This window comes from Cetorhinus maximus, chromosome 5, assembly GCF_964194155.1.
Source record: "Cetorhinus maximus chromosome 5, sCetMax3.hap1.1, whole genome shotgun sequence".
NCBI lineage: Eukaryota > Metazoa > Chordata > Chondrichthyes > Lamniformes > Cetorhinidae > Cetorhinus > Cetorhinus maximus.
Window position 1 is genome coordinate 131,531,663 of NC_135883.1, and position 13,341 is coordinate 131,545,003.

Here is a 13,341-nt window from a genome sequence, read left to right on the forward strand (position 1 = left end):
TCACATGTTAGTAGACAATGTAATTTGGTTTCATACCAGCCCATGGGCATCCTTAATTGTTCTGCTAAAGAGTTAAGGTGTCAGCGTGAGCTTTTGTATTGAATGCAGATAGCTAAGCCAAATGACAGATGATGGCTCATTACCAAAAATTTATGACACATTAAGTGCCTTCAGAGATCACTGCTTTATTCAACATTTGGCATTGTTGCTGGTCATTGGCAAGAAGAAGTTTAATAAACTGATTGTGAAAACAAGATCCTGGGAGTTCCTGTCGAGTTGCAGTCATGCATTTTACTTTAACAAGTTCACAGTCAACTCTTGTCTGGTGATACAGCTAGGTTAAGTAAGTTTTCTGAGGGTTGGCACCTAGTATAGAATTACACAGAAATGGACCATTTAGCTCAGCAGGCCTGTACAGGAGTTTATTCCCGAAATGAGTTTCCTCCCATTCCATTTACCTCATCTCTTTTTTTTTCAGGATATCTTTCTTTTCCCTTTTCTCTCATGTACTTGTTTAGGTTTTTTTTGAAAGCATCTAGACTCAACTATTTCTTGTGAGTTCCACATTGTAACCATTCTCTGAGTAAAGAACTTCCTCCTTATTTCCCAATTGGGTTATTTCAGTCATTATTTTCTATTTATGACCCCTGGTTTTGGATTCTTGCACAGATAAAAACATTCTTTCCACGTCTAGGCTGATTAACCCAATCATAATTTTGAAGCCCTCTATCAGGTCTAAGTTTTCTCTTTTCTAAGGGGAATAAAAAAACCTAGACTGTTTAGTCTTTCTCAATTGTATCATTCCTCAGTTCTGGTACTATCCTTGTAAATCTTTTTCGCACTTCTCTAGTAATATCCTTTTTATGGTCTGGAGACCACAACTGTGCTCAGCACTCTAGATAGAGCATGACCAGGGTGCAAGTTTAATAAACTTAATTACTTTTCAATTCTATACCCTTAGAAGTAAATCCCAGTGCTTTGTTTGCATTTTAATTGTTTTGGTAACCTGGAATCCTGTTTATAATAACTTGTTCATCTATATCCCTGGCTCCCTTTGCTCTTCTACTCATTTAGGTTCCAATTTCCCAAGATCTAGCTGATATTTCTATTTAACCAACAAAAATGCATCACGTCACATTTATCTATGCTAAAGTCAGTTGCCATTTAAGTGCCCAGTCTGCAAGTTTTACCATAAGACCATAAGACATAGGAGCAGAAGTAGGCCATTCAGCCCATCAGGTCTGTTCCACCATTCAGTGAGATCATGGCTGATCTGATAATCCTCAACTCCACTTTACTGCTTTGTCCCCATAACCATTGGTTCACTTACTGAATTAAAAATCTGTCTATCTCAGCCTTGAATATACTTAACAGCCCAGCCTCTACAGTCCTCTGTGGTAAAGAATTCCACAGATTCACTACTATCTGAGAGAAGAAATTCATCCTTATCTCTGTTTTAAATGGGAGACCCCTTACTCTGAGATTATGCCCTCTGCTCCTAGACTCTCCCACAAGGGGAAACAACCCCTCAGCACCTACCCTGTCAAGCCCCTTATGAATCTTATATGTTTCAATAAGGTCGCCTCTCATTCTTCTAAACTCCAATGAGTACAGACACAACCTACTCAACCTCTCCTCTTAAGAAAATCTCTCCATACCTGGGATGAACATAGTGAATCTTCCCTGGACTGCCCACTATGCCAGTATATCTTTCCTTAGATGAGGAGACCACAATTGTTCACAGTATTCTAGGTGTGGTCTAATTAATGCCTTGTATAGTTTTAGCAAGACTTCCCTATTTTTATACTCCATTCCTTTTGAAATAAAGGCCTTCCCTATTACCTGTTGAACTTGTATGTTAACTTTTTGGGTTTCATGCACAAGGACTCCCAAAACCCTGTATGCTGCAGCCTTCTGCAGTCTTCCTCTATTTAAATAATATTCAGCTCCTCTATTCTTCCTGCCAAAGTTCATAACCTCATATTTTCCCACGTTACACTCCATCTGCCAAGTTTTTGCCCACTCACTTAACCTGTCTATATTCCTCTGTAGACTCCTCTGCCATTTCCTGGTTCCCCATTATTATTTCCCTAACCTCATTCTCTAAGGGGCCTGTGTTCACTTTGGCCCCTCTCTTCGTTCTTATATATTTAAAGAATCTCTTACTGTCCATTTTTATATTATTTGCTAGTTTACCCTCAAAGTTTATTTTCTTGCTCTTTATTTTTTCTTGGTCATCTTTTGTTGATTTTTAAAACTTTCCCAATCCTCTGGCTTACCACTAATCTTTGCCACATTGTATATTTTTTCTTTCAGTTTGATACTGTCTTTAACTTCCTTGGCTAACCATGTTGGCTTTTCCCTGCCCTTGAACTATTCTTCTTCACTGGGATATATATTTGTTGTGAGTCATGACGATTTTCTTAAACGTCTGCCATTGTTCATCAACCGTCTTTTCTGCTAAACTCCTTTCCCAGTCCACTCCAGCCAACTTTGCCTTCATTCCTTTGTAATTACCCTTATTTAAGTTTAGCACAGTTGTTTCCGACTCACATTTCTCACTCTCAATCTGAATGCTAACTTCTACCATATTATGGTCACTGTTTCCTAGGGGATCCTTTACTCTGAGATCATTTATTAAACCTGCCTCTTTAGACACAACCAGATCTAATATAGCCTGATCTCTGGTTGGATTCATAACATATTGTGCTAAGAAACTGTTCTGAATACACTCTATGAATTCTTGCTCGTGTCTACCTCTGTCAATTTGATTTTCCCAGTCTACATGAAGATTTAAAGTCACCCATGATTAATGCACTGTCTTTTTTACATGCCCTCCAAGTTTTCTTATGTTTTTTAACATTATGTTGAATTCTTCCTCAGTGTAAGCTATATCATCACTTTGGAATCATCTAAAACTCCAGTAATGAGTTACTTGTTCCTAAATCCAAATCATTCATATAAATTATGAGTTACAGTGGTCCTAACACTGATTCTTGTGTCCTGTCACTCAAGCATATCGTGGCCGATCTTCTACCTCAACATTATTTCCTGCACCTATCCCCATCCTTTGATTAATTGTTTTTGTCACCAGCAGCTTATATGCTGATGAAAATAATCATTGAACAACAGAAAAAAAAACCTTGGCCGAGAAATTTAATCATGCTACCCCCTTACCCAGGTGTAAAACAGGAACCTAAGGATCCAAAGTGGCGGACAGCTCATTCTACACCCATCATGTCAATTTGGGCTGTTCTGTAGGCATCCAGGGTGGGAATGGGAAGAATTTAAACATATCATCATAATAGTTATACAGGGGTCCTACATTCGATGTTGGATCCTTTATTGAAATTGGTCTGCCCTGGCATTTGGCATGTCATGTGTAAGCTCACCAAGCAAATCATGCCATTAATAGGCAGCATGAGCATCCAGCAGGAGATGCAATTTGAAGAGCTCATCCCTCCATACAGGCTAGTTACTGGCTTATTCGCTTATGCTGCTGGTTAACTTCCAGGTTTGAAGATACTTCCCGAGTTCCAGAACTAAATTCCAATTTCTGGAAATGACTTTGCGTTGGTGCTTGGCTGCTTTTGTCCAGTTTACAAACAGTTATGTCGCAGTCATGAGTGGTTGGATAGATTTACACTGGACATTTTCCATTGTTTACATGCACTTTCTATCATGGGCTTCTCAAACTGTGCACAGGGTTCCAATTGTGGATTATCTGAGATCTTGTATGTTCGTCTCCTAAAGACATGTAAATAGTAAAAGGGTAGTAAGAGGAGGAGTGGGGCTGATTAGGGACCTAAAAGGGAATTTACTCATGGTTGAATGGGCCATGGCTGAGGTATTAAATTAATATTTTGTATCCGTCTTTACCAAGGAGGTAGATGCTACCCAGGCCATGGTGACAAATGAGGAAAATCTGTCACTAGAAGGGTTCAAAATTGATAAAGAGGCAGTGTTGAATAGACTGCCTGTACTTAAAGTTGACAAGACACCGGGACCAGATGAGATGCATTCAAGGATATTGAAGGAAGTGAGAGTAGAAATTGCAGGGGTACTGGCCATAAACTTTCAGTCTTTCCTAGACTCGGGGGTGGTGCCAGAGGACTGGAGAATTGCAAACATTAGGCCCTTGTTCAAAAAGGTTGTAAGGATAAGCCCAGAACTTACAGACTTGTCAGTTTAATTTCAGTGCTGGGCAAGATTGTAGAAACAATTATTCGGGATAGAATTAGTAGTCACATGATTTGATATGGGTTGATAAGGAAGACCCAGTATGGATTTCTAAAGGGGAATTCATGTTTCGTGGATACAAAATTGGCTAGAAAATAGGAAGCAGAGAGTAATGGTCAATGGATATTTTTCAGGCTGGAGGAAGGTTTGTACTGGAGTTCCCCAGGGGTCAGTATTGGGACCATTGCTTTCCCTGATATATATATATTACTGATTTAGATATTGGTGTGCAGGGGACGGTTTCAAAGTTTGCGGATGATACGAAGCTTGGGAGTGTTGTGAACTGCGAGGAGGATGGTGTGAAACATCAAGAGGATATAGACAAGTTGGTGGAGTGGGCAGATAGGTGGCAGATCAAGCTCAACGCGGAGAAGTGTGAGGTGATGCATTTTGGTGGGAAGAACATGGACAGACAATATAAAATAAGGGGTGAAATTTTGAAAGGGATGCAGGTGCAGAAAGACTTGGGTGTATATGTGCATAGATTATTGAAGGTGGCAGGACAGGTGGAGAGAGCAGTTAATAAAACATATAGTATCCTGGGCTTTATTAATAGGGGCATAGAGTACAAGAGCAGGAAAGTTATGCTGAATTTATATAAAACACTCATTAGACCTCAGCTGGAATATTGTGTACAATTCTGGGCACCACATTATAGGAAGGAGGTGAACACATTGGAGAGAGTGCAGAAGAGGCTTACAAAAATAGTTCCAGAGATGAGAAACTTTAACTATGAGGTTTGGACTGTTCTCCTTGAAGAGAAGGCGGCTAAGAGGAGATTTGAACGAGATGTTCAAAATCATGAGGGGTCTGGGCAGAGTAGATAGGGGGAAGCTGCTTCCGCTCGTAAAAGGATCAAGAACGAGAGGGCACAGATTTAAAGTGAGTTGCAAAAGAAGCAAATGTGATGTGAGAAAAACTTTTTCACACAACCAGTGGTTTGGGTCTGGAATACACTGCCTGGAAGTGTGGTGGAGGCAGGTTCATTTGAAGCATCCAAGTGAACATTAGATGATTATTTGAATAGAAACAATGTGCAGGGTTACGGGGAAAAGGCAGGGCAATGGCACTAGGTCATAATGCTCAATTGGAGAGCCGGTGCAGACACAATGGGCCGAATGCCCTCCTTCTGTGCTGTTAAAATCCTGCGATTCTCCGTAATTCTGTTCAAAATTATGGTCTTAGTGTTTGTATTATATGCCTTTAGTTACAAAAACCAAAGAACCTGTTTGCCTTTTCATGGTCTTTTCTATGTGCACCTTTATTGACCTGTGTACCTGCACGTTAAAGTCCCTCTGATCCTTTGTTCCATTTACAATCTTACAATTTTCTTATTCTTACTTCACACCTTACTATGATGAGCCTCATCTGCTATCTATCTGACCATCCTGCTAGCCAATTTGTCTTCTGCTGATGTATTTTACAATCATTGTCACTCCCCAACACCCCTACTCCTAGTTTGGTGTTATTGGTGAGTTTTAATGTTATTCCCTTAATTCCTATATCAGTATTGTTTACCTCTGTTTAACATGACATTATTTCTTTTCTGTTTCAGGAGGTATTTTTGAGTCAGTGGAGAAAACCCCATCTGGGGCAGAGGAACTAGCCTTTAAGTTTGCTTTAAATACAATCAACAGAAATAGAACGCTTCTGCCAAACACAACGTTAACATATGATATCCAAAGGATAAATATTTATGACAGTTTTGAAGCATCCAGAAAAGGTAAAGTACTCCGCGCAGTCTTTGCTGCATGAGATTCAACTGTATTCTCTATGTTTACCCCAGAACGCCAGATTATTTAATGAAATTTTAGTCAGCCAGTATGTAAAAAAGAAAACTAACTTCTCAGGCAAATAGTGATTCTGAAAGAGACAATGTAAAGCTAACCATACCATATAAAAATTGCTTTGTAGTGTGGTAAAGTGAATGTGTTTCTTTTTTCCCCCGAATAATTCCTGCTAGCACATCGGCTTTCTCTCCTCTCATTATTGACAGAATTATATATCTCCTCTTCAGCCTGTGATCAACTGTCTCTTGGGGTGGCAGCCATCTTTGGGCCTTCTCATAGTTCTTCAGCTAACGCAGTGCAGTCCATTTGCAATGCACTCGGGGTTCCCCACATACAGACCCGGTGGAAGCATCAAGTGTCAGACAACAGGGATTCTTTCTACGTCAACCTGTACCCAGACTTCTCTTCCCTCAGTCAAGCCATCTTGGATTTGGTACATTTCTTCAAATGGAAAACCGTCACCGTGGTGTATGATGACAGCACAGGTAAGTGTGCACACGGAAACTGTACAACCAATGATAAGCATGCTCATAAGATGCTGGGTCCAATTGGCAAAATATTAATTAATCATTAGTAATTTTCAGAAGACCTATGCTGTTTACAGTGACTGAACATGTCAAATTGTATTTTCATGACATGGCATTTAGAGGTTTTGGAGATTTCAATGGAAGGGCAATTAATCCTTCATTTTGAAAAAAAAAACAAAATACGTTGATTCATGCTTCAGACGTTTTTTATTGCCATTGGGTGCTTCTGCTGCAACATTTTAACATCAAGGAGGTTGCTTTTTCCCAGTGGAAGTTAAATCAGGAAGGATGTATAATGGCCAGCTGAATCAATTGGACTGTCAAAATTACACCTACTGCAACTTTTTTTAGTGCAGTTTACACTTTTGTATCAACACAAGGGGCAGAATTTTCTCTTCGGCGTGCGGGGCCTGCCCTCGCACACCGGCATGTAAAATGATGCGCAGTGGCGTCGGGCATGCGTCTCAACATCATTCCGAACTTTCGTTCGGCAGGCGCATCGGAGTCGGCTGCGTGCCCGCCGAACTGTCAAAAGCCTGTAAAGGCCATTAATAAACCAATTAACCAAATTGACAGGACAGTCCGTCCAACCTTAAGGTTGTTGGGCAGGCGAAGAGCCCAAGCGGCCTTCGCATTTTGCATGAAACCTCAACCGCGGGCAGGATGAGGTTTCATGGTGGTTTTATTAGTTAAATAAACATTTTTATGACAATTCACATGAGGGGGCATGTCTGATTAATTTTCTTTTTTCTTTTTTTCCGACTTTAAAACTTAGCTTAATCTCCCTGAGGCAGCTCCGTGCATGCGCAAAAGAGTGCTGGCCCTGACTCTCCCTCCTCCCCCCACCTGCACAGGTAGCACTGAGCGCTACCGGGCGCGCGTCACATTGGGCAGGCCTTATTTGGCCCGCCTACATAAAATGGCAGCGCGCAGCTGATCGGGCAGCAATCGGCTCCGCTCTGCCCGTGCCCGCTCCTGACCGGCCTGCCCAACAGGCAGAAGGTTCTGCCCAAGCTTTTGAAAATCACTCATTATGATAATAGACAGCAACTTTGCTCTCCCACACACCCTGAGTAAGGATTGCATATCGAAGTAGCGGTGGAATAAGATTCAAGATCATTTCAAAGACATGCTTACAGCCTGCGTCATGAAGCAGATAGTTTTGAAAATAAAACCTGTTGTGTTTAATTGATCTTGTTGACCTAAAGCTTCACTTGTTGCCATGAGTAACCACTGACAATGCCTAGTTTTGTGAGGGAATTTCCATTCAGAAATCAGGCCAGACTTTTCCTCCTGAGTGGTGTTTGGGCAGCCGGCTGCCCTACAGTCAGCTGGCCAAGTCTTGACAGTGTAGATCTGGCAGACCACATGTGGAGAACTAGTGCCTGAGGGCAGGCTGGCCGCTCCAGACTGCTGCAATATTGGGCATCCCTGTTGACTGCTGGCCAGGAAACAGAAAGACCAGTGGGGTGGGGGCGGTGGTCTATAGTTAGGAGAGGCACAGGTCCAGTACAGCAATGGTCTAGATTGCATTTTTCTTGAACCCAGCACAGGCACAGACATAGTCCAACTGATAATGTCCTAAAATCGTTTGTGCTACTCCACTCAAGTGGGCACTTTAACTGCCCAATTGTAGGTCCTCAGGCATTTTGCAACCTTCTGTCTCATGAGATGATGTTTTTGTGCCTTGTTGGTCAATTCTACATTAAACATCACCTGGTGTGGCTCAGAAGCATTTGCTGCAGAGGAAGACAGTGGAAGATGCAGGATTGATGGGCCTCTGTTTTCTCTGGGCCCTCTTCTCAGCCAGCTGAACTTTTCAGCCTGAATCTTCCGCGAAGTGGCAGTCATTGTTGGATTGCCGCTGTGCTTGAACTTTTCCATACCCTAATGTTGCCCTACATTGCTTGCCTGGTCTTCCGAAATGCAGAACACAGCCTCCATTGGAGAACTCCATTGCAGCAATGTAGCGTCGGAGGGAAGACAAGACCTGCACCCTTTTTACAGCACTGGCTGCCATAAGGCAAGGTTAATTGTCCATTATGAATGTTAGTAAATGGGTGAATGGGTCGGTGGATGAGTGAATGAATGAGTCGGCTGGGTAGGTGGGTATGGTAAGTGGTAGGGTGGGTGAGGTAAGTGGATGAGCGGCAGGTGAGTAGGATGGTAGGTGAGGTAAATGGTAGGGTGGAAGGTGGGTAGGGTGGCAATTGGGTGATATGGTAGGTGTGTAGGGTGGCAGGTGGGTAGGATAGCAGGTGGATGAGGTGGGTAGGTGGGTCGGGATAGTTGGGTCGGGTCGAGGGGGTAGTTGAAAGGCCAGGGGAAGTCAGAAGACCAATGTGGGTGATGAGGGGGTCAGTTCCATAGTTACCCAGGAGTTAGACTAGGATTTTTCTTCCTAACATTTCCTGGGTAACTATTCAGGTAAGTATTGTTTGGTAGCACAGAACTTGAATATTGCTGATAAAAGAGACATGCTGTCGAAGCTTTTGTCTTGTACTCATCAGGACAGATACACAAGAATGCCAGTAGTAAAGGGAACAACAATTTATACTGCATGAGAAGAGAGTGTTGATTGGTTGGCAAGTCGACTCTGATTGGTGGTGTCATTGCAATGGAGAATGCAACAGGGAAAAGTTAACAGCCAAGTTTTTGTTTAAATTCAATCCAGGCAGATCGACTCTGATTAGTTAAGGCATTGCGATGGGGAATGAACTGGGGAATGGCTGTACCCCAGGCCTTTGTTTAGTTGAAAAAGGCGCAATGAGTGGACATGATTCTTCTGTCTGCAAATAGGACAGGGCCCTGTATGTGAATATATGTATCTTCTAGAATGCATAAATAAACCACACTCTGAGCCTGACTGGTAATCTTAAATCAGTTGTCAGTATAATTCTTAGTGCAATCAGGATTTTTAAGCAAGTGCTGTCTAGTCACAGAATCACATCTAATATTGTACACTCTGTTTTGAGTTTTGCGAGCACGGGCTGGTTGGGTATGGTCAGTACTTTGCTCCTTGTGAATAGCCGAAGGGATGTGCTGGTTGATACGATCTGCCAGTAGTGGTTAGGATGGCCTACATACCTGGCATCACACTGGCATTGATATTCATATACCACATTACTCATTTGTGTGATAGGGAGGCATTCTTTTTGGCTTAATGGCAGCATCCTGTTAGTGGAGAATACCACTTGGCGTAGTAGCAGTGTGAAATAGCTTCACCTGTTGCTCAAAGTTTTGAGACACTTTACACTTCCAGGGTAATCTGAGGCAGACTGGGCACTTTTTAGGGCTGAAAGTGATGGCCTAGGGCCCATTCATGACTTTTCACGATATACAGTGAGCAATGATCTGATCAGGGTAGCCATTATCCCAGATAATGGCTTTGATGTGGCCTATTTCAGCATTAAGCTTGCACAGTGGGAAATGGCTTGGGCCTTATTTTCAAGGTTGCTGTTAAGGCCAACCTTATAGCGTGTGCAGCTGTAGGAATCCAAACACATAACCAATGAAGGTGAGCTTGCAGCAGACAGACAGTAATAGAGAATCCATTGGCAGATTTCTTAACAAGCACGTCGAACAATGCTCATTTGACTGCTCCATTTCAAAGGTGAATTTGAGCGCGGGATGGAGCCCCTTAATGTGTGTAAGGAAGTTTCTTACATGCAGCTACGGATTCGAATATAGCAAACGTATCATCTGCGTATCGGAAATATGCAAGGGGTAAAAGGTTGGTGTATTTCCATCAAAAACGCGTTTCTCATGGAAACCAACAAAGATGTTTGCAGGAGCTGGGCCTAGAGGGGATCCCATGGCAAAACCATCTATTTTGGCATTCATGGTGTCATTAAAATAGGGCACATCAACAACACCCTGCAGGATAATGGCCATCCTGATAAGATCATTGCTCGCTGTATATCATGCAAGCTCATGAAAGGGCTTACGGCTGCCATTTTCAGACCTGAAATGTGCACAGTCTACCTCAGATTACTTTGGAAGTGTAAGGCGCCTCAAAAATTTGAGCATCAAATAAAGCTAACCATTTCAAGTTGCTGCTATGCTGTAGCGACACGATGCTGCCATCAAGCTAAAATAAGATCTTCTGGCTATCGCACAAATGAGTAATGTAGTATATGAATTTCAGTGCCGGTGTGATGCCAAATATGTAGGCCGTATGTCCCAATGACTGGCGGATCGTATCAAACAGCAGTCCCTTCAGCTGTTTGCAACGAACAAAGTACTGACTGTCCCCAACCAGCCCGTGCTTGCAAAACTCAAAACATGGTGTCCAATATTAGATGTGATTCTGTGGTTGGACAGCACTTGCTTAAAAATCCTGATTGTGCTAAGAATTACACCGACAACCAATTTAAGATTACCAGTTAGGCTCACAGTGTGGCTCACTTACGCATGCAAGAAGCTTCAAATATTCACACATAGGGCCCTGTCCTATTTGCAGACAGAAGGAGCATGTCCATGCTTTACGCCTTTTTCACCGAAGCAAAAGCTTGGCGGAAAGCCATTCCCTGGTTCATTCCTCATGGTAGTACCTTGACCAATCAGAGTCAGCCTGCTTGATTTGAATTTAAATAAAAGCTTGGCAATTAACTGTTCCTTGGTGGATTCTCTGTGGCAACACCTTCACCAATCAGAGTCCACTTGCCAACCAATCAGCACTCTCTTCTCATGCAGTATAAATTGTTGTTCCCTTTACCATTGTTATTTTTGCATATCTGTCCTCACTTGCAGGTATCCTTGTAGAAGAGATATGGACGCTCAGCTGGTTGTGGCACAATATCCAGTTCACCATATAGAAGGCCTTTAGATACACAATTCATCCATCCGATGAATGTGACTGAGCCAGCAGAGACATCGTTGGTTTAGCAATAAGTGTATGCTGATGGAATTAGTGCGCCCGGGACCTCTGAGTTGGTGACCTTGTCCTGCCAAGAGATACCAAGAATACATCTGGGACAGCAAAGGTGGAAACTGTTCAGCCTTTTCTCGTACTTAGCATAGGTTATCCAAGTCTTGCTACGGCAGAGGAATACACTGAGGACTCAGGCTTAGAAAACTTGAAGTTTGGTGTTCCCAGTCAGGTTGCTGTTGTTCTACGCTCTCTTACTCAACTTGGACATAACAGCTACAGCTTTTGCAATGCGTGTGTTGATTTCAATATCAAATGACAGATTTCTGGTGACTTTTAAAACCTTGATACGTGAAGCTATCAACAACCTCCAGCATCACACTGTCAATGCTGATAGGTACTAAGGAAGATAGAAACAACCACCCCCCTTGGCAGGAATGAGACAGTGGGTCATGGTTCACCATTGTCAGGATGCTACTACTCCAATTCTGGCTGGCTAGAGATCTTACCTCTTAATATATGAATGTACATTGCGACAATACTGATCAAAACAGTTTGGATCAGTTAGTAATTCTAGTAGCTGCTTGTGTATTAACTCCACTGTTGTACTGTGCTAAGTAAGGTCCAGCTGGTTTGACCAGCAAGCCTGTTTAGATGAGTGATGTTTAGATTAAAAGCTTATATGTCCCTCTGGTTTTGGTGATGTTATTGTTCATTGGAATGTTATCTGAAACTGAGAAATATCTTTCTGCTAAACAGCTTATCTTTATTAAATTATTAGGTTTTACTGTTATTAGAAGGCATGCTGTGGATAATTAGATTTTAATTTATTCTTGTGTGATGGATTTGATCAAGGAAAGGGCTTGGCTGGTACTGGATATTTGAAAGAAGAAACCATATTTGAATACAGGTTTCTTTGAGGTTTAAGAAAACTTATGTTTGAACATCAGGTCTGAGGGAGAATAGATCATTTAGCCCATCATGACCATTCCAACCCTTGACTATAAATATATGATTGTTGAACCAAGAATTGTGGATATAAGTGAGATTGAACAGGAAATAGATACCCTAGCAGTATGGGCAGACAAGTGGCAGATGGAATTTAATACAGAGAAGTGTGGTGTGATGCATTTTGGCAGAAGGGATGGAGAGAGATGATATAGACTTAATAGCACAGTTTTAAAAAGTGTGCAGGAACAGCAAGACCTGGGGGTGCATATACATTGGTTTTTGCAGCTGGCAGGGCATATTGAGAGAGTGTATGGGGACTTGGGCTACAAAAGTAGAGGCATTGAGTACAATAGTAGGGAAGTTATGCTGAACATTCATAACCACCGCACCTTAGGAAACTTGTCAAGGTTTTTGAGAGGATGCAGTGAAGATTTACCAGAATGGTTCCAGGGATAGGGGTTTTAGTTACAAGATTAGGTTGGAGAGGCTGGGGCTGTTCTCCTTGGAGAAAAGGAGGTTGAGGGAATATTTGGTAGAGGTGTACAAAATTAGACAGGTTTAGATAAGGTAGACAAAGGAAAACTGTCCCCATTGGCTGATGGTACAAGGACCATGGACAGAGTTTTAAGATTTTGGGCAAGAGATGCAGGGGAATATGAGGAAGAACATTTTTGTGCATTGAGTGGTAACGATTTGGAACCGACTGTTCACGAAGGTGATGGAAGCAGAAACAATCAGTTATTTCAAAAGGAAATTGGATGGGCATTTAAAGGAAAGAAACTGGCAGGGCCACAGGAATCAAGCAGGGGAGAGGGACTGACTGGATTTCTCCACATGGAGCCAGCATGGACTCAATGAGATGAATGGCCTTCTCCTGTGCGGTTAATTACTCAATGGGCGGAAGCTTCTGCCCCCTCTTATTTGCATGTTTGGAGATGGGGAGGGCATTTAATCGGCAGGGGAG

At 42.3% G+C, this 13,341-nt stretch overlaps 1 protein-coding gene across 1 annotated transcript in view; it reads left to right on the forward strand.

Moving 5' to 3' along the window:
* Positions 1-13,341, forward strand: part of grik2 (glutamate receptor, ionotropic, kainate 2) — a 538,314-nt gene that overhangs the window by 228,265 nt on the left and 296,708 nt on the right. Inside the window, exons 2-3 of the mRNA XM_078542488.1 lie at positions 5,795-5,962; positions 6,257-6,514. Coding sequence (XP_078398614.1) covers positions 5,795-5,962; positions 6,257-6,514 — 426 coding nt within the window. The remainder of the gene's footprint in view (positions 1-5,794; positions 5,963-6,256; positions 6,515-13,341) is intronic.